The sequence below is a fragment of the Geospiza fortis genome, unplaced genomic scaffold (assembly GCF_000277835.1).
Source record: "Geospiza fortis unplaced genomic scaffold, GeoFor_1.0 scaffold443, whole genome shotgun sequence".
Classification (NCBI taxonomy): domain Eukaryota; kingdom Metazoa; phylum Chordata; class Aves; order Passeriformes; family Thraupidae; genus Geospiza; species Geospiza fortis.
Window position 1 is genome coordinate 6,103,105 of NW_005054335.1, and position 19,474 is coordinate 6,122,578.

At 39.5% G+C, this 19,474-nt stretch overlaps 1 protein-coding gene across 1 annotated transcript; it reads left to right on the forward strand.

Moving 5' to 3' along the window:
* Positions 1-13,438: 13,438 nt before the first annotated feature.
* SELENOP (selenoprotein P) lies at positions 13,439-19,447 on the forward strand. Its single transcript, XM_031057834.1, has 4 exons — positions 13,439-13,637; positions 14,817-15,029; positions 16,657-16,774; positions 17,627-19,447. Exons 1-4 carry the CDS (start codon positions 13,447-13,449, stop codon positions 18,287-18,289), a joined length of 1,185 nt encoding a protein of 394 aa, XP_030913694.1. The 5' UTR covers positions 13,439-13,446; the 3' UTR covers positions 18,290-19,447.
* The last annotated feature ends 27 nt before the right edge of the window (positions 19,448-19,474 follow it).

Consider the following 19,474-nt stretch of genomic DNA (forward strand, 5'->3'; position numbering starts at 1 on the left):
CCGGGGCATGCCGGGAGTTGTAGTCCATTTGTGCAGTGCGCCGGGTTCAGCGTGACGGAACGGGTCGGGCTGGAGGGGACCAGAGCGGGTGATCTGTTCCAGGCTCCCTGCTCAAGCAGAACCATCCAGAGCACATGGCAGAGGATTGTCTCCAGACAGTTCCTCAGTATCTGTGAAATGAGACTCCACAGAATCTCTGGGCAATTTGTTCAAGTACTTGGTCACCTGTGCTGTTGAGTTCTTCCCAATGTTCAGGCAGAATTTCCTGTGCATCAGTTCCTGCCCCTTGTCTCTTGTCCTTTGGCTCAGCAGCACCGAGCAGAGCCCGGTCCCTGCTCTGACTCCTCCCTGCAGACACTGACAGACACTGATGGGGTCCCCTCTCAGTTGTCTCTTCTCAAGGCTGAACAGGGACAGCTTCCACAGCTTTTTCTCATAACAGAGATACTCCAGTCCCTTGATCACCTTTGTTGTTCAACTCTGTTCCTCTTGATGAGGAATGCTTGTGTCTTTCCTTCTAGATGCACTTTGCAGCTACATTGCAGTGCATTCCCTAGTCTGGCATGCCAGAGCATTTTGGAGGACAGGTGTTAAGGCTGCATACACCCTCACAGGCAGGACTCATACCCACAGGATTCCCTTCATCCCATGTCCCTCGACTCTGTTACACAGCCACTCTTCCATGCAGTTCCATAACACCGTGTTACTTTATAATTCAGATTGAGCTGTGTCCAAAATGGGTGTCATGAAGCGGTGTCAAAAGCTGAAAAGTCAGACGTGCAATACTGCCCAGCAAGCCTCTATGGTGCCCAGCTGTGCCCCTCCAGGTCCCCACGGCTGAGGAAGGAAAGGCCCAGGCAGCGCCTTGCAGCTCCAGCACAGCTCCTGGGCTATTTGGCACCTTAGTGAGATAGCAAGCGTGTGGCACTGGCTGCAAGCAGCCCCTCTGCCATCCTGCCTTAGTGCTGACCATGTGAAACTCATGCTTCTTTTCTACACTGGAGTCTTCAGGGGACCTCTACTCATCTACGTTTCATGTCCTTACACCAGATGAGAATGTACTCATCCAAATAAACCAGTATAATAATTTAACTTGTCAGAACAGCACGATCATCCCTTTGACAGCCTCCACGCTGAAGCTGACAAGAGAAGAGCAGCCTCACGCAGTGGCTCTAATTAGCTTGCCCATGTTAATTCCTGAACATTGACTTGTTTTTGATCTCCATCCCTTTCCCATGGTGCTTATTGCTTAATGGCCTTTTTAACATAACAGTACTATTGATCTTGTCAGTAGGTCTGCTCAGACAGTTATTTGCAGCCTAGGAGTTTCCTGCCACACCCACTCTGATTTTCTGGTAAACAACAGTACATAAGCAATGTTGATGCCTCCTGCATTTAAAAATATAAGAAGGTTTGTTTTAAACTAGCAGAGATCTAATTTTTAGTGGAAGAACTATATCTCCGATCGTTTATAATCCAAATAGAAATATTGCTAAATCTATCACTGCAGCAGAGTACAAAACAAGAATTAAAATTTTCCATCCCAGCACCTTCTACCTGTCCAGTGTTGGCATCTTGCTTGTTTTTGATTAATGCATGGTTTGTTCTGACCATTTACTTTTTTTCTCACAGCATTCTCGGCTGTATTTCTTTTTTTCCTGTGGCTTCCCCATCTAGTTTTACTGTGAGGTTAGGCTGAAGGTTTTAAATGAACAATTCATACCTGGTCCTATTAGCTTTTCAAGTATAAAATTACACTGACTAAGCTATAACTCTTCTATTCTCCTTTTCCTCTCTCAGAGATGAGTGTGTCGTTTCCCAGCACTACCTCCAAGATTTCCAAGAGCTATGTTACAAAACAATGCAAATTAGTTTTAGTAAGTCTGGAAGCTACCTGGTTTATAGTACATTTTATTTACATAGGGAAGAGTATGTTAAGCAAACATCTAAAGGATCTTGATCAATAGCTTTAGTTCAACCTGTATTAGCCATTTATATGCCTAAAAATTACCTGTGTTTTTTTCCTTTTCCAGAATCACCTCAATGACACTACAGAATCCTGTATTAATTAAAATAACATGGTACATTTTCTGGACATAACATTCAGCTGAGTTTGGGAAAATTATTCAAGTGTAGATATTCTCTTCTAGCTCCAGCCTCTCACTGCAGCATTGAACAGGGCTGAGAGCATCTACCCAGGCTGAGCATTGTGAGCCTCTCCCAGGGGGAGCTGTAAGTACCAAACAGCCAAAAATGAGTACTAAACTAATAGTAGAAAATTGTGAATTACATATTTCCCTTCTTTAATAAAGGAAACACCTCTTTGTCTGAGGAAATGTAGGAATTAATAAACTGGAGGTGTGAAATCAAGGAGGCCTCCTTATGTGCAGCATTTAGTAGATAACTGTTGTCCAAAAGCAGGTGATTCAGATAATAAATGAAGGCCAAAAGGGACCATTAGCTCATCTAGTGCAGGGCCATCCACCTGGCAGCCTCTGACCTACATCCAGCTTGCTGGACAGTTCTGACTGGCTCCCAAAAATGGTTTTGAAAGCTCCTTAGTGCACTCATGGCACACCCAGATCTCTCACATCAAAACCAAATTATTCACCAGGCAGAATACAGGTAGCTGCAATGTGGCCTGTACTGTCTCTTCTATTAGAAAAATTCTTACGAAATCAACTGCTCATTCCTGTAGTGTTATCAATCATTTGCCAGAAATCTCTGTATCAGGCGAGTCAGTACGTCTCCCTCGCACGGTACTTGTTCTGTGCATGAGAAGGCTGTGCTGTCATGCCTAGAGCAAGCCAGATGTGTGCTGTTATGCAAGAGGAAAACATTTCTGTGGGGCCCCTTTGATAGGTATGCCGAGGGCAATAATATCATTGTCTGTTTAAAAAGTTTTAAAGGAAAATAAACGTGGATTGTGCTTCTGACAGAGAGCTGTTCTGTTAATCCTCCTTATTTCTTTACTCGTTCCAGAGTGAAGGGAAGATATAAGGAGTTAATGGAAGTAAAAATGATAGTGTAACTACAAAATGCAATGCTTGAAAGCTGTAATGTGTAGAATTGTGGTTGATGTCAAAAAATATTTAGACCTTAGTCCTGTGGCACAAATGTGTCAGTTTGTTCCTTTGTTATCTATTTTCAGAGGAAATGTCCAGCTAGGACAGGATGTGCTTTTATATCTATTCAGTATTATCTCCTGACGTACAAGCTCCATGCCAAGTCTTATCTACTGTTTACAAGTTTCATATTTTTGTGACCCCAGAAAGAGCAGCTGACTGGTGAAATCAGGGAGATCAGTGTCTGTTGAACACTGCAAGCGATGGTAGTTGAATTCTAGTTCTTATCTAAATATTTTCTTTTGTATAATTTTAAATGTCTGGAGGAAGAAGCAAGTCCAGCAACTTACTGTCCCTCAGTTTCATAAACTATAGGATTCTGCAGGATTACAAGAAGCCTGCCTAAAGAAATTAGATGTAAAGTACTTAGCTATTTTTTTTCTTTTAATCCCATAATATAGAATAATACATATAAATATAAAATGGGTTGTGTTGGAAGATCATATAAATTCAGCAGACTTTGTCTCCGTCAGGACTTGTCTGGAAAACCTCTTAAAGAAAACCTCTGTTAAAAAGTTATCTGTATTTATTATTAAAATACATATAACTGGGCAATTTTTGCATGGGTATGCATTGTGCATCATGAGTAGAAACAACATACGCAGACATTATTACTACAGATTTCATGTATTTAGTTAGTACCTCTTCAGACATGACCCAGATGTTTTACAGCCAAATCTTAACTTCATTTGCAAAAATATTTTTGTTTTGTGGGGGTTTTTTTGATAAGCAACAGTGGTCACAGTGCATCAGGATTTGAAATGTGGTGGCTTTTTTCAAGCTCTCTCACAATCCATGAAAATCTACAAAGTCTAGAAGGGGTTAAAGCTAAATTGTAAGAAAAAATTTTGACCTAGCCTGCAACTGTACAACTGTACTTCCATGTATTATACATGCAGAAACATTAACAGATCATTTTATATTACTCCTCTTTCAGGCCAGGTAATCTTCCTACAAAAATGTAGACCTATGAATCATACTATTGCTGTGCGAAATTATGTTTGGCTGATAGGGGCAGAAAATGTTCACTATAAACTTTACTCCAGAACCTGGAGACAATCAGGGAGTCATTCCACAGGCAATTAAGATAAGATTAAGAGCAATAAAAAGTTGGAAAGCTGGGTAACCTAGAATTCTTCCTGTTTTCTAGAAGAATATTTTCCCTTCAAGAACTTTTTTATTTCTGGCACAGCCTTCCATCCATCAAGCGCATCTTCTGTCTGTGCAAGACAGTGTGTGCTTTGTGTCACATTGACCGGACTGCACTGACTATTGTGTGACTACTCACTCTGTAGACTCGCAGGTGGAGCAGCTACCAAAGCACACATGCTCCTGGAAGACCACCCAGCTTCTGTCTGTTGTGTCCCTTCAGTTCTTAAGGCCATGATCCACCTGATGTGGATCACACATGATCCACACTGTATGCCTCACACAGTGCCTCAGCTGCTGACTGCATAATGATTTGCCTGAACAGTGGAGACTGAAGTCCTACCTTGGCTTCAGGACTACTGAAATTACTCACTGCCCTTTAGTTTTGTACTTTGTAACTTACATAGGCAGAGCTGTGTTAAGGAATTAACAAAAGTTAACAACAACACTTACAAGCAAGGAGCCTTCAATAAAAGGGAAATACAATTAAAGAGTGCTTATTGTTAATAATTACTTTGTGCAGTCATGGGATCACTTTTGCATTTTGTTTTCTGGTCTCTCTTCCTGAAAGCCTGTTAGCTGAAGAGAATGTTTAGCAAATTTACTGCCATGATTCTTAAATCATTACAAATTTTTTTTCACTTCACAGTCATATTTTGTTTCCTTTTTTAAGCTCGTACAGGAAATCTGGCAAGGATTATGATGCAGGATCAGCAGAAAAAAAAACCCTGCTTAGCTGGGTTTTTTTGGTATTGTGGTTTTTTGGTGGGTTTTGGGGTTTGTTTTTTTGGTTTGTTTTTTTTCCCTGACAAGAAAAAGTCAGAAAACTTCAGCTTGCAGTTTAATGGGGTGGATAAAATGCTGATGGTCAAAGACGGCTGTGGGATGCAGACTCTGGGCTCTGTGGCGGGTACTACACCTCCTTAAATACATCCTTAAGACTGTTATGTCCCTGATATATAAATAATAATTAGTAAATAATACAAGGCATACATGAATAATATTATGAACGCCTTCCTGCCAAGAGGCAGACATTAAAAAATTAAACTAGAGGTCAGGTAGAGATGAGGAGTTAACAAAGTAAAATGCCAACCTGGGACTCATCTCTGCTGTAGTTCTACATGAGCCCTTACAAATGAGCATCCATGCAAACCCTCGCTGACTGAAAAGCTGTTGAGGCATTATGATGGCTGTTTCTTGATGGGACCAGGACTTACTCACCTTTCAAGTTCCACAGGTTTAGCCAATGCTTTTGAAATGGGATGAGGAGACACAAAAGTGGGTGTTGCTACTGCCTTTAATTAGACAACATGATACAAAGCCTGTCCAGTGTGAATTCTCAGATGAGCCAAGAACAAGAAGTCCATCCAAATACATGTGAACTTAAGAAATCATGGTACTTTTGTTAAAGTAAAACCTTGAATTTTGCAGGGCAGATTTTCCCATATCTTTGCTATTTATAGTGATATGTAGTAGTGTGATGTCTTGTGCAGGTGACTTCCAAACATGTCCTCAGACAAAATGTCCTCAAATCTTCTCTCACTTCTCTTTCTTTCAAACACTTATTTATTTCCTCTGCATTGCATTCTACATCCTTTTTTGTGGAATGAAGTTGCAGATCTCCTACTCTAATTTTGCCTTTTCCTAAGACTGGGAACCCAAAGCCGTAAGAAGAACAGGAAGACTGCCAGTGTCAAGGCACATCTCTCAGATATAGTGTCTTTGTTGGCCCATTATCAATGTTATACAAAAGTCATATTTTGTATTCAAAATTTTACTTTGCCTTCATGGTTACTTTCAACAACTGCATCTCTGGAAAGTAAAATACAGGGCTATATAATACAGGGCTCTGTAATATCAGAAGATTGAAGGCTTCTGTTACACATATTTCAGCCAAAATACACAAAAATAACTTTATGTTAGTTAATAATTGTAATTTTCAGCAAAAATGTGAACTTTTCATGGGATAGGAAAAGCTTGGAAACCTTCTGGAAGTGCTAAATTCTTTAATATTAGAGTATATAATAGAATCACAAAATTATAGAAGGGTTTGGGTTGGAGGAGACCATGAAAATCATCTAGTTGACCCACTTTCATTAAGTAAGGCTACCATCTAACTTAAACTTTCCTTCTTTCAGTTTAAAACCATTGCCCCTTGCCCTGTCACTACCTGCCCATGTTAAAAGTCCCTCTCTCTCTCTTTTTTTCAGCCCCCTTTAGGTACTGAAAGACCTCAATGAGGTGTCCCTGAAGCCTTCTCTTTTTCACTCCAACTCTTTCAGCCTATCTTTGCTGCTGAGGTGCTCCAGCCTTCTCAGCATCTTTGTGGCCTCCTCTGACCCTGCTATTTGAAAAGAGGTATCATCAACAATCAGCTGTCAACATCATGTATTTGAAGCCATCAGTATTTAGTTTGTCAGATTTCATTCCACCTATAACAATCTCCATCTTGCACTCAGATATCTGAATCTGCCCAAAAACAGTCCTAACATCTCTTGCTGACCATAATGTTCACAACCACTTCTGTATTACCAGGAAAAGAGAGCAACACAGAGCCACAAAGAGAAATTTAACCAAAACCACATAATCCACTTTTAAATCACAGTTCAACAGTTCTTGAAAGATGAATTTTTTTATATACAAACATCACTTGTTCATTAGCTGTGACCAGTTTTCACTTCAGTTTTAGTGTATTTCACAACAGATAAGCAAAGGACAGATAACCAAAAGACTTGAACTTCCCATCAGGCTAACTGTATATGGTCACTGAATCCCATGTACTGGGCTGTCTTAACTTCCATTCTGCAGCTAGGGTTCAGTGCAGTGAACTGTGCCTGCATGACCTATTGTAAATCATTAACAACAACTTGCTTCAACAGGTATTTCTGGTGAGAAGTGTTTAAATGTAGTCACCAAGAATGAACCACTGTGAATTTAGCTGATGAATCATTTTCCTCTACATCTCCTAAGGAGGTTTATTGTGTATAAAAGAATTAAAAGGAATTTTATATATTGCTGATGGTACTTCTGAGGTTTTGATTACAGTTACACTCTCTTGGATTCCTGATCTGTTAATGTAAAGAGAAATGTCTGAATGCAATATAACAGAGAGGTTTTTTTAACTTTCTGTGTGTTCATTGGTCCAGATCCCTAACCATTTTATGTGTTCACTCAGTGAATTGTATTGGATATAGAAGGAAGATAATTGTGTGGGAGATGAAATCTGTACAAATACCATGTTTTGGGCACTGCATGATGACATTTCTTCTTGGTTTACTATGCCAAGCACCAGAAGCCTCAGCAGAGTCGCACCAAACTAAAGGAATTTTCGATTTTCCTCTATGGATCACAGGACTGCCAAGTATTACTAAATACACTGGTAAAAATACAAAAATGTGGAAGATTTCCTACAGCTATGATCGTCTAAACCACCTCTTGGTATCATCAGCAAGTTTTTTCTACCTTCAAATGATAAGAGGACCCCTGGTTTTAAGCTCACTGCAGTGACTTGGAGAATTTGTGGACTGACAGAATTATTGCAAGATAAATGCAGAAAGTAAACTGTTCTGTGAGGAGCTCAGAACAGATGTAGCTATTCTGCAACTAGGGTCTGTTTCCCTTTGTAATCAGTGCAATTATTATGATTGAAGACACGTCTGATAAAATGTTTCCCTTCCTACTTACAGTGTGCTACAGATAGTTTCAAGCAGAGAAAGGTACTTCATTGTTGTGATGGAATTTCCAAGCAGAAAACCCAAGCATTTGGCTAGATCAGGGCTCCTTTAAGTCTCATGTTATTTTAAGGGGATAATGTGTGTATCAGCTATTCCTTTGTTCACTGAAACAATCTTTAGCCCTACATCAGAGGATGTCAGCTTTATTTCCATCCTTTGAGTTCTGAGAAGTGTGCATTTAGTTACCTTATGCTGCGATTTACTTTACTTCAGCGTATCTTTTGCCCTTCACTTGAGTGACCCTTTATTTTACAGCACTTATTCATGTTTATTTCTCCTAAACTGATGGAAATTTCTTTATATATATAAGCATTACGTAACTCTAACAGCCTTCTGCTGTTGCCATATTTTCCACTATAAAGTACGAGTAACTACCCTGAGCTGACACAGTTGTCAGAGAAGACAGAGAAGAGCCAGTAAACAATTAAGATTTGCAGGTGGACTTTGAATTCTGTGTTTATGACATCCTTCAGTCACAAGAGCACAACAGGCACTGAAGACCTAAGGCCTCAGAATAGAGTTCATGCTGAATCTGTGTTCTGCCCCCATCCTTGCATTATTTGTGTGTTACAAATCTCCTCAGCAGATGTTACCAGAATGTAATTTCTGACAGCCACAATTCCTTGTCCTTTGGGATTGTGGCATTGTGTAGGGGTTTTTAATGTATTTTTGGTTTCTCTTTTCCCAAGTATGTACATTACCAATCTAGATAACAGAAACAACAGATGATATTTCTGTGCTCTGATGCTTTGAAAAGTTTGGAACATGTCGGAAAAGGGGAAGGTTTATGTTCAATAAGAAAGGAAGGGTGCTGTTATTTCCACCAGAACTATTAGCCTCCTGCAAAGAAGAAAGAAAGTGAATAGAAACAGGATGATCATTAAAAAAATTATTGTTGCAAACTGAGGACTTGTCCAAATTAGAGTTCATAACTTGCCTCCTGCCGTGATATTGGACCAAACTCAACAACTAAGAAAATACTTGCAGTGGAAAGCAAAAATTAATATTTAAGATTATTGTTTCTTTACAATCTATAGACAAAGGGCTACAGAAGCCTATGAACAGAAAGGGGATTAATGTAAGAAATTGAATGATCAGACTCCTAGACTTTTAATTTGACAATTATTAACAGCTTTATCTATGTTCATAAGAACATCCTGTGGAAGCAGATTCTTTTTCCACTCAGAAACGGTAATGCTTCAGACTGAAGTTTAAACATATTTAATTTGTACATTTCTAAACCAAATTAATTACATCTATTTTAATCCACAACCAAGATTATAATATTTCCTACCACTTGCTTTAAGACAGAGGAACTTTTTTCCTCAATATTTATTGAGGCAGAGCAATGATCTAAGGTAGGGTGAACATTAAAAAGATGCTTATGGCACTTCGAATATAACTGAAGTAATCTTAATATTATAAGGGTTATAATAAATATAATAATAAATAATACTACATGTAGTGTTTATTGTCACGGGGATAATTGCTGGTAACAGGTGCTTCTCATCTCTCGGTAAGGCATCTGAGGGTCTGCAGGTGTCTCTGCACACTGTATGGCAGGAAATACTAACTTTTCCACAGTGGCCACTGTCCATTTCCATCCTCAGTGTGCTTTCCACAGCAAGGTACTTGTTTTATACAACAGCTGCTTCAGCTCTGTTTACTCTGCCTGAACTCTGAGTTCTTCAGTACTTGCGAGTTGCATGTCTCAGCAGCACTCAGTGGTATTACCTATAGGTTATAGGTTCAGCACTTGTTAATCAAACCTTCTCCACATCCTCTCTACCAAGAAAAGGAAATGGAGATAGAGATGGAGTGTTGCTCTTCCTTTGAGAGTGTCTCCACCTGTGTTGCTGTAATTGGCAAGAGAACAACTGTCAGTCACCAGTGAGCTGCATCACTTTTATTAGTCCTGTTAACAGAGCTGTACCTGCTTCATTTTTTGGCTGCCTCTGTGCTCATGCAAGAATTGGTGGATATGGTGCACACCAAATACTTCCAGCCAACCTTACAGGATTTTATCAGCTCTGGGAATGAACCCCAACACCTGAAGCAGGAGGTGAGCAAATTGTCTATCAATTGAAACAGTAAAGGGCACTATTGCACATATGAGGGTTTGGTACCAATCCAGCAAAGAACACAAGATGTGCTTCCCTAACAATATAAGGAACACAAGCGCACTCCACTTCTTAAAAGAACTTCAAGTCTAGTATGAAGTCTGTCTGTTTTCTGCATTCTGTCTTCCAAGACTACTGAACAGAAGTTCAGAGATTTCTCAGTCTTTCCACTGACCAGTGGAAAAGAAGTGCATAGGACTTCTACAGCAGAAACCCCCAAGGTCAGCAGTTCCCTATCTCACATCCAGCCTAAAGCAAAATGCTTATCAGAAGATGGCCTCAAGCCATAGATCTAAGCAGTATCAATCTCACCACCTTGAACTATGAGGGCATACCATCTTTTTAAACATTGATTTCCCCATAAACGCATGTAACATGTACATTGGAGGAAATCAAAGCAAAGCAAACTGATGTTGAAGTAAAACATCATGCATAAACAATTCTCTTACCAAGGAAAGAGAGTAGGGAAACAGTTTAACCTGGATGTCTGTAGATACCTCAGTGATCCTGGGGTTAAGAAAATATAAAAGTGAATTAGGGAGGCTCAAGTACCTACTGCCAGTAGCTAGAGCTTCATGACTTTCATGTAGTAACACTGATTTAAATGTCTGAAGTTCTGGACTCTAGCTTTCAACAAAACTGAAGAACTGGGAGGTTCTACTGAGAAAAGTTTGAAAGCAGAGTGATATAACCAAGAGCAGCTGAGCCAAAGGAGCTCAGTATGCACATGCCCTCAAACAGAGCACAACATTCTCTAAGGCAAATATCAGATAAAGCACATGAGAAAAAACCTGCTAGCTCAGCGTTTTGGTAAATAGAGAAGTACCTTCCCCCCTTCACTGTGGTTACCACTGTGTTCAGAAAATAACTCCTCGGCCCATCCCCCTTCTCTGACTGTACCACTACCTCCAGCTGACTGGGGTGACTGACAAACTGCATAACAAAATATTTGAAGTCATGATAGTAAAAATGCTTCACTGTTATGCACAAGAAATGGTTTCCACTTGGGATTAGTTAATGGAGAAATATTTGTGGTACTTTTTGCTCCAGGGGTTTCCTTTTCTTGCAGGGTCGTTCAGAAAAAGCTCCCTGAACTTTGAACTGTATCTGCAAAGTGAGATAAACAAGAGCCATATAAATACCACAGCCCTTTTCCCCACACTGTTTCCTTCTGCAGCGGAGCCAGGCAGATCTGCCAAGAAGGGGGAGGAGAAAAGGGTAAGTGTGCTGAGTTTGCTGTGAAAGAGCTTCATGACTTAAGATTTGGCAGAGTGTTTGCTTGTTTCTTTGGCTGAAAAGGCTGACTGTGGAAATTTCCATTGGAAACTAAGTTGAAAGTTGAAATATGAAGAAAAATATAAGGCAAGACATGGCTCTCCTGCAGCTCGCAGGGCACACAGCTGTTGCTGGGCGCTGCATGCCAGTGCTGCAGAAGGCTGCTGGAAAGGCAAGGAAGGATATCAAAATGTCATGAGAGTCTCATGTGCTCGTAATGCATATAAAGGCAGTCTGCTTTCCTGATGTGTGGAAAGAATGGAAAAAGGCTGTGCTGGTATATACTGGACCACAGTTTAGTCTTAAAAGTTCTTTACCTAGAACGTCGGGAAAGAACTGTCAGGGACAGCTGGATTTCACAAATGCAGCAACAAATCACTCTTGTTTCAAAAGGTCAATTATTATTAATCTTTTAGGCTATGACAAGATGGATGGAACATGTATTATTTATCAGAATTTATTGTTTCCAAACTGTTTTGTGGTCACTTTCAGACTTTGATGTAAGTGGTGAAATTGTACAATGCCACAACCTAGGACATGTTGGGGACCAGCTTTATAATTTTATATGTTTATAATTTTAAGTATTTCTTGATAATATGTGTTTAAGCCAAAACTGAAATGTTAATGGAATAAAATGAAAAGGTAATTATAGAATTTCTTATATGCTTTGGTTTTCATAAACATTAACTGAACTAAGTATGGATATGAGATTTTTTATAAGATCTGAGGTGTACTGAAATTCAGTTTCCATTTCTGGTTTTTGCAAAATTGTTTCTGGTGCCTGACTTCTACATAGTTTTTTCTCAATGGGATCCAGATACTCCAGACTGACTTGTAAAACTTTTGAAGTTTTTTTATTACTTTCTGCTATGTTATGTAGCACTTACTGTGTACTGAAATCCACTGTTGGTGCGTGTACTTTTAAGACAGTGGAATTATCTGTAACTGGAGTGAGCTGGTCTAGATTCTTCCTGTCATAAACAGGCTTACCACAATTTATTTCAAAAAACAAGAAACAAGGCCACTTTAAAATCACTGAAGTGTTAAAAATGGGCAAAAAGAAATTACAAAGAGAAAGATTAGTAGTACTGAAAAAAATTCCAGTTATTCTGAATGTTTACTTTGTAGCTGTTCAAACACAGTAACAAAAAAACCCACAAAAACCTTCAAGCGCCACAAAGAAAAAACACCTGCCTCTATTATAAAGGAACTCTACTGGAAAACCAAAGAAATTGAGCAGTAAACAAAGAGCTCAAATTTATTCTTAGAGGCGTTTGTTTATTTATTTTTCTTTTTTTTTTTTTAACTGAATAGAGCCAATATGCTGCTTTGTTTTCTTATGGGAATTTCAGAGTCTGAACTTTGCTCAGGCATTGGCCTTATTTTGTTTGTTTTGTCTCTTCTCAGGTAAAGCCCAGCCATGTGGGCGGGTCTGGGGCTAGTTCTGGCCCTCTGTCTCCTCCCAGGAGGAGGGACAGAGATCCAGAACTGCCAGGAGCCCCCAGAATGGCGTATTGGGGAGGAGGACCCAATGTGGAACTCCAGAGGCTCGGTGACAGTGGTGGCTCTCCTCCAGGCCAGCTGATTATTGTGCCTGCAGCAGGCTTCCAGGTAAGCATGGGTCTAATCCCAATTTTTGTTATCCAGCTGAGAAGGCTACGTGTGCTCTGCCACAGATGCACTCCAAGGACTCTAACTGCCCCAAATGCCACCATCCCAGCTGGCATGTGTGACCCAGTGACCTGGCTCACTATCAGCAGAAGGGTTCTGTGCCACTGGGCAGGATTCTTTATCTCTTGACATACTCCTGACTGGCAGATCGTCTTCTCCAAATTAGGTTTCCAACATAATAAATAGTATGATCAACTTGACATTAATGAAACCCAAACCACAGGAACACCCAACAGAAACTTCTTTTTTTTTTTTTAACTGAATAGAGCCAATATGCTGCTTTGTTTTCTTATGGGAATTTCAGAGTCTGAACTTTGCTCAGGCATTGGCCTTATTTTGTTTGTTTTGTCTCTTCTCAGGTAAAGCCCAGCCATGTGGGCGGGTCTGGGGCTAGTTCTGGCCCTCTGTCTCCTCCCAGGAGGAGGGACAGAGATCCAGAACTGCCAGGAGCCCCCAGAATGGCGTATTGGGGAGGAGGACCCAATGTGGAACTCCAGAGGCTCGGTGACAGTGGTGGCTCTCCTCCAGGCCAGCTGATTATTGTGCCTGCAGCAGGCTTCCAGGTAAGCATGGGTCTAATCCCAATTTTTGTTATCCAGCTGAGAAGGCTACGTGTGCTCTGCCACAGATGCACTCCAAGGACTCTAACTGCCCCAAATGCCACCATCCCAGCTGGCATGTGTGACCCAGTGACCTGGCTCACTATCAGCAGAAGGGTTCTGTGCCACTGGGCAGGATTCTTTATCTCTTGACATACTCCTGACTGGCAGATCGTCTTCTCCAAATTAGGTTTCCAACATAATAAATAGTATGATCAACTTGACATTAATGAAACCCAAACCACAGGAACACCCAACAGAAACAGCAACAGATGATTAATGTAGCAAAAATGGTGAAGCCAGGAAATATCACAATTCTTTAACATTATTAGATCACCTGAAATAGAGAGATCTGTGATCATTGATTTCTTATGTAAGACCTGTAGGTGAAAAAATAAACCAAAACATGTGCTTTTCATGTGGCTTTTCAGCCTGCTTTCAGAGATCCTACACATATTTTAAAAATCCAGAAGCTAAGATAAATACTGTCCTGTCAAAAAATTGATGAGGCATTCAAGGAAGTCATCAGTGTTAAGTTTTCATCCAAGACCTGGGACAATGGTGCTCTATTTTCTAGAACTTACTCCTTGCAAATAATTAGCTATCATGACAGTAACAATAGCAATAAAATAATGTCAAGCTGAGTCACACAGGAATTGCATAAAGCTTTTATCTTTGATTCATTGGGAATTGTGAAATTATTTTGGCTTAAAAATTCATAGTGCCAGTTTCGGATTTGGGTTTTAGTCACAGTGAGAACATCTTAGTTTGCCCCTCTAGGCTGCACAACTTACATTTCATAATAGGCTTTGCAATTTTATTAAGAATTTTATTTACAAACATAGTGGTAAATCTGTGGCTCCATCAAAGTTAAAACCAGGCTTTGTGTTTGACTTTCAAAGTAGTTGGATTTGGTTCTTACATTTTAGAAAAAATTTGAAGAATCTTCCACATTCTAGACTATTTCTCATAACTGAAAAATAAAAGTTTTCTAGACCAATTCCATAGGAAAAACACAATCGAAAGGGAAGAAACTCCACATCATACAGGTCTAATAAAAGCAAGATGCAGCATATTAACTATTGTGTCAAATCTCATGATTCTCTAATGATTTATGGTCTTGCTTCTTTACATTTCCACTAGTTTGGAGGACCTGCGACTAAAGTTAGAGAATGAAGGATTGGTCAACATCTCATATGTGGTTGTCAACCATCAGGGAGCTCAATCCCGGAGGGAATTTCACCTACTAAAAGAACATGTTTCAGACTACATTACTGTCTACCAGCAAGATGAGCACCAAGAGGATGTCTGGACTACTTTAAATGGAAACAAGGATGACTTTCTCATCTATGACAGGTGTGTGCTTACAGACAAACATGGGAAAATATTTGCATATATTTTGAGTAATGATTTGCAAATCTCTATATCATGTCATTGATATGCAAAAAACAAAGACATCATGCTCAGCTTCTAAGTTGAACTACATAAAGTGCTAGTATTTACTGGAAAAACAAAGTTACAAAAGCAAAATCTGCTTTTGCATAAGTAATTTTTGAATATTTTTTTTTCTTTATAATTGCCATGGATTTAAACAAACATAAGTGAGTGTAAAATTTGGTAACATGTTCATTTTTTAATAGTGTATTTATTTTCAGATAACTTCATTACATCCATGCATGTCAAAATAGAATTTTTTATCTCATGGAAACTTTTTGAGGAGAGTTGTTGAAAATGCCATGTAGACATAAGGAAAAATTAGGTAAAACTTTAGGTAAAACTTAAAACTTCAGAAGAAAATTGCTTTTTGATATAGTATTCTGCCACAAGTATATTTTGGCAGCACCAGTAGGAACTGTAGTTGAAATCCCAATTTTTCGATTTTGATGTGATGATAGTTAATTGAAAAATCCTACACTTGAAACATGTCTGTCCTTGTTACTTTGTATTACTGTAATGAACATTCCAGGTTCATTCCAAACCATAAATAAGCTTAATACAGAGTTAGAAAGTTACTCTTTTTCTGTAATGTGATCAATTTAAATGAATCAGCTACATTAGATTCTGGGATGAAACTAGCAGTGGAATGAATGGTCTTGAATGTTACAGCAGGAAATATGCCCAAGTAAGGAAGGCTGATGTCATACAACAGACAAACAGAACAGTGCTGTATTTTGTCTGGGAGGGGGCCCAGACACCTTGCCCAGAGCTTTTTGAAGATTGACAAGTTCTGTGCTCTTGGCACACAGGGTATGTGTACATTATGAATTGGCTTAGCACTATCCTGGCCATGATCCATGATGGATCTAGGAATCTCTGTTCTTGTTGTGCCTTAGCCACAGAAGCTTTGCCTGCTGCTGGTTATGTGTAGTCCACACATGGGGACTAATGTGCAGTCCATACATGGGGAGCTAAGGCCAGGGGACTGTGTGTTGGCACCGAATCAGCTGTCCTTGTGTACAGGTTCTGCATTTTCTACAGCTCCTTTGAACAGATCAGTTGTTTCGTCAAGAGCATATCAGAACCCTCAAGTGCAGACATGGAGCAAGCAGGCACCATAACAATCCCCTCATGCACAATAAATCAGTAATCCAGGTGCACCACAGTGTCCATCCCAGTCAAAATACCTGTCAGGTTGCATAAAAAAACACCTGGTAAGGATGCAGCAACCACTATGCAAGGTGCCCTTCTCATTATCGCAATGGATCTGTAATGAGTGCACCTCTGCCAGTCTTTATTGCCACTCTAGGACAAGGCTTCTGGCAGTGCAGCTACCACATCAGCCAGAAATTACGCTTCACATTCTGGCCAGTGCAGGTGAGCAGGCAGGCATTGTAAGGAAGATACTGGATTTGCCTGTGAACTGGAACAGAAACACTCCTTGTGGAACTGTACAGTGGTGGATTGATGCAAGTAAAGTGAGATAGCACAAGAAGAGAGATTTAGTTGTAGGTATTTGTAACCACAGAGTTCTTTCTCTCCTTAGATGCGGCCGTCTTGTGTATCATCTGGGTATGCCCTACTCCTTCCTGCATTTTCAGTATGTGGAAGAATCCATTAAGATTGCATACTGCGAAAACAAGTGTGGAAACTGCTCTTACATGGTATTTTCTTCTCTCATTCTGTGTATAATAGAAAAGTGGATTTGATTGGTATTTAAAAAATTATTTCAGTGTGATTAATACACGAGTTTGAATTTACATATTTCATGCATCTTGACAGATAGCTTTTAAACATTTTTCTAAGCAAATTATATTTGATTTTGAATAGACTGATTGACTGTCTGAATTCCTGTCCTTGAAAGAAATGCAAGTAACTGTCAGAAATGTAATGCAATCTTGCAGAGTAATTCTATTTGTAGAGCTATAGAGGTAGTGAGCAATTAACTACTCTAATTTTGTGGGATGGGTAAGTACGTACTTTTTTTAAAACCCAGGAATCAAACTCAAGCTGGTGTGTGTTACTATTCATTGTAGTTTGCATTTAAACACAGTCTACAGGAGCTATTTTTAAAAAGTGATAATACAAGGTGACAAATTATTGTTACTGCTATAATAGAAAGGTAGCTTTCTTTAATGAATCATTCAAGATCAGAAATACTTTTAAGAATTATCAAGAAATGTACATTCTTCATGGAAGTTCAAGGAAAATAATAATTTTTGATCCCATTTGTGCAGCGTTCTGGATAAATGTAGACCATAGACAGGTCAGATGTAGGATCTAGGATAAGAATAATTGTTATTAGCAATTACTGGAATTATAATTGCTAAAAAGCCCTGTATAGTTTACAGAGGTGTGACAGCACAGGGATATTTCTTATATGTTCATATGTTCAGCAAAATAGCACAAATAACTGAAAAGTGCCTTTCAAGCTCTGCAAAAATGTCTGTTAATATTTTACATCTAGTTTAATTGAATACAGTGCCCTGTATTTAATGCAAGCATCTGTTTTGCAGGAACCTGATATTGATGGTGTATGTGAAAACATCACTAAAAAAGCAGTTGAAGAGCTGTCAGAGATAGAACACGAGCCTACAGACCAGCATTCCCACCCCAACCCGCACAGACACGGACACCACCACCGCCGCCACCACCACCGCCACCGTCACCAGGGCAGTCGTGATCCCAAACACGAGAACCACCAGGCTGCTGCTGAAGCTGACAGACATCATCCTCACAGCGCCTGGCGCCACAGGCTTTTCGGCCGTCACAGACACAATCAGACAGGTAGTCAGGAGCATGTAGACACTGCCCCTCCAGGAGAAATTGTGGAAATTCCACAAGATAAAAAATTACGAAAGAAAGGGAAAAACAGCTGCAAAAACCAGTTAACTTGAAATTGGCAGACAGGATCAGACTCTACCTCTGGTAGCTGATCCTGTCATTGTCGACACCTTCTGTTTGAAGAGCTAGGGAATTCTGTCACCTGACAGTGTCGTGGAGCACTACCAAATTCTTGCAGGTGACACGGGCAGCAGGCAGCAGAGGACGTCACTGAGTCTTGACAGTGCCGTCTGCTCTCTGCTGTCTGACATTCATCACCAGCAGGAGCAAGTGAAACTAGTGACACCTGACAGTGACAGGAAAAGGCGAGGAACTGATCCTGAAAAACAAACTAAGCACCTTCCAGAAACAAGGGAGTCACACTAAGTCAGTTAATATAGTTGCAAGAGCAGAAAAATGAACAGATTGTTTTTATTGCCCCAAATTCAAAATTGTGCTGACAGGTATGGGTAAATTGCAGGGAAGTGTATTTTTAGAGCAGCGCTCTTAGAATGATTGAATATCTGTCAAATTTCATCAGTGAAAACGTTAATGATTTAAAGGAATTTGGTTGACCCCTAGTTTGTTTTTCAGTTCCACTGGGAAGGTGTTTGCATTCTCAATTAATTTGTCTTTCTTGTTTCTCTTCTAACATTCTGCTTGCATTTGTGAGGACAGGAGCATAAACTATGACCTAGGGGCTCCTGTCTGATGTTTTGCAATCAAGAACAGAAGAAAACCAAGACAGATACTTTAATCATTTCTTATTAGGAAGACAATAGATTTGAAGTTTGTTTTTTTTTTTTCTAACCTGGGGATACAAATTGCGTACAAGCAAAACTTACTCCTAAGCAATGTGACACAATAATTCCACATAAAAAATGCAATATATAGACAGTAACTGCTTTATTTTTAAGTAACAGATTGATATACTTAACTTTGACAAAGCTTTTTTAACAAAGCTAAGAGCTTTGTGGCTCTGAGGTACAGTAAGAGTGTCCATTAATACATACTGCTACAGCATGTAAAATCCTACTAAATCAATTAGATCATCCTGAAGTGAGAAGTAGTGTCAACAACTGAGAGTCAGAATCATAAAGAGGGTGGGATGAAACAAGTTTAGTCTTGGTGTAATGTTGGTCTTTGTTTATAACAGTGCTGAATTTGATAAATCTGTACCAATTAGCAATCTGTACCAACTACCATAATATAACACTTGTATAACTTCTCTGTCTATAGCCTAGCATTCCTAATGTTTAATTAACTGAATGGAAGTAAATCCAGTTGTTTGAAGGATTCCTGGATGAAGAAGAGAATATTCATGAAAAGAAAACTGCTATGAAAGCATACACCATAATTAATGATGGTTTAATAGGGAAATTACTACTCCTACAAAACCTGAATCTTTTTATTGTGAATGCTGATTAGCAAGAGAGTAGCTTTGAAAATATACAGAATGCATGCCTTTGGAATGTTTGACAAGAGTGTTTTCAATAAAACATACTTTCTTCATATCTTGTTTTTATTTTGAGATGCAGAAT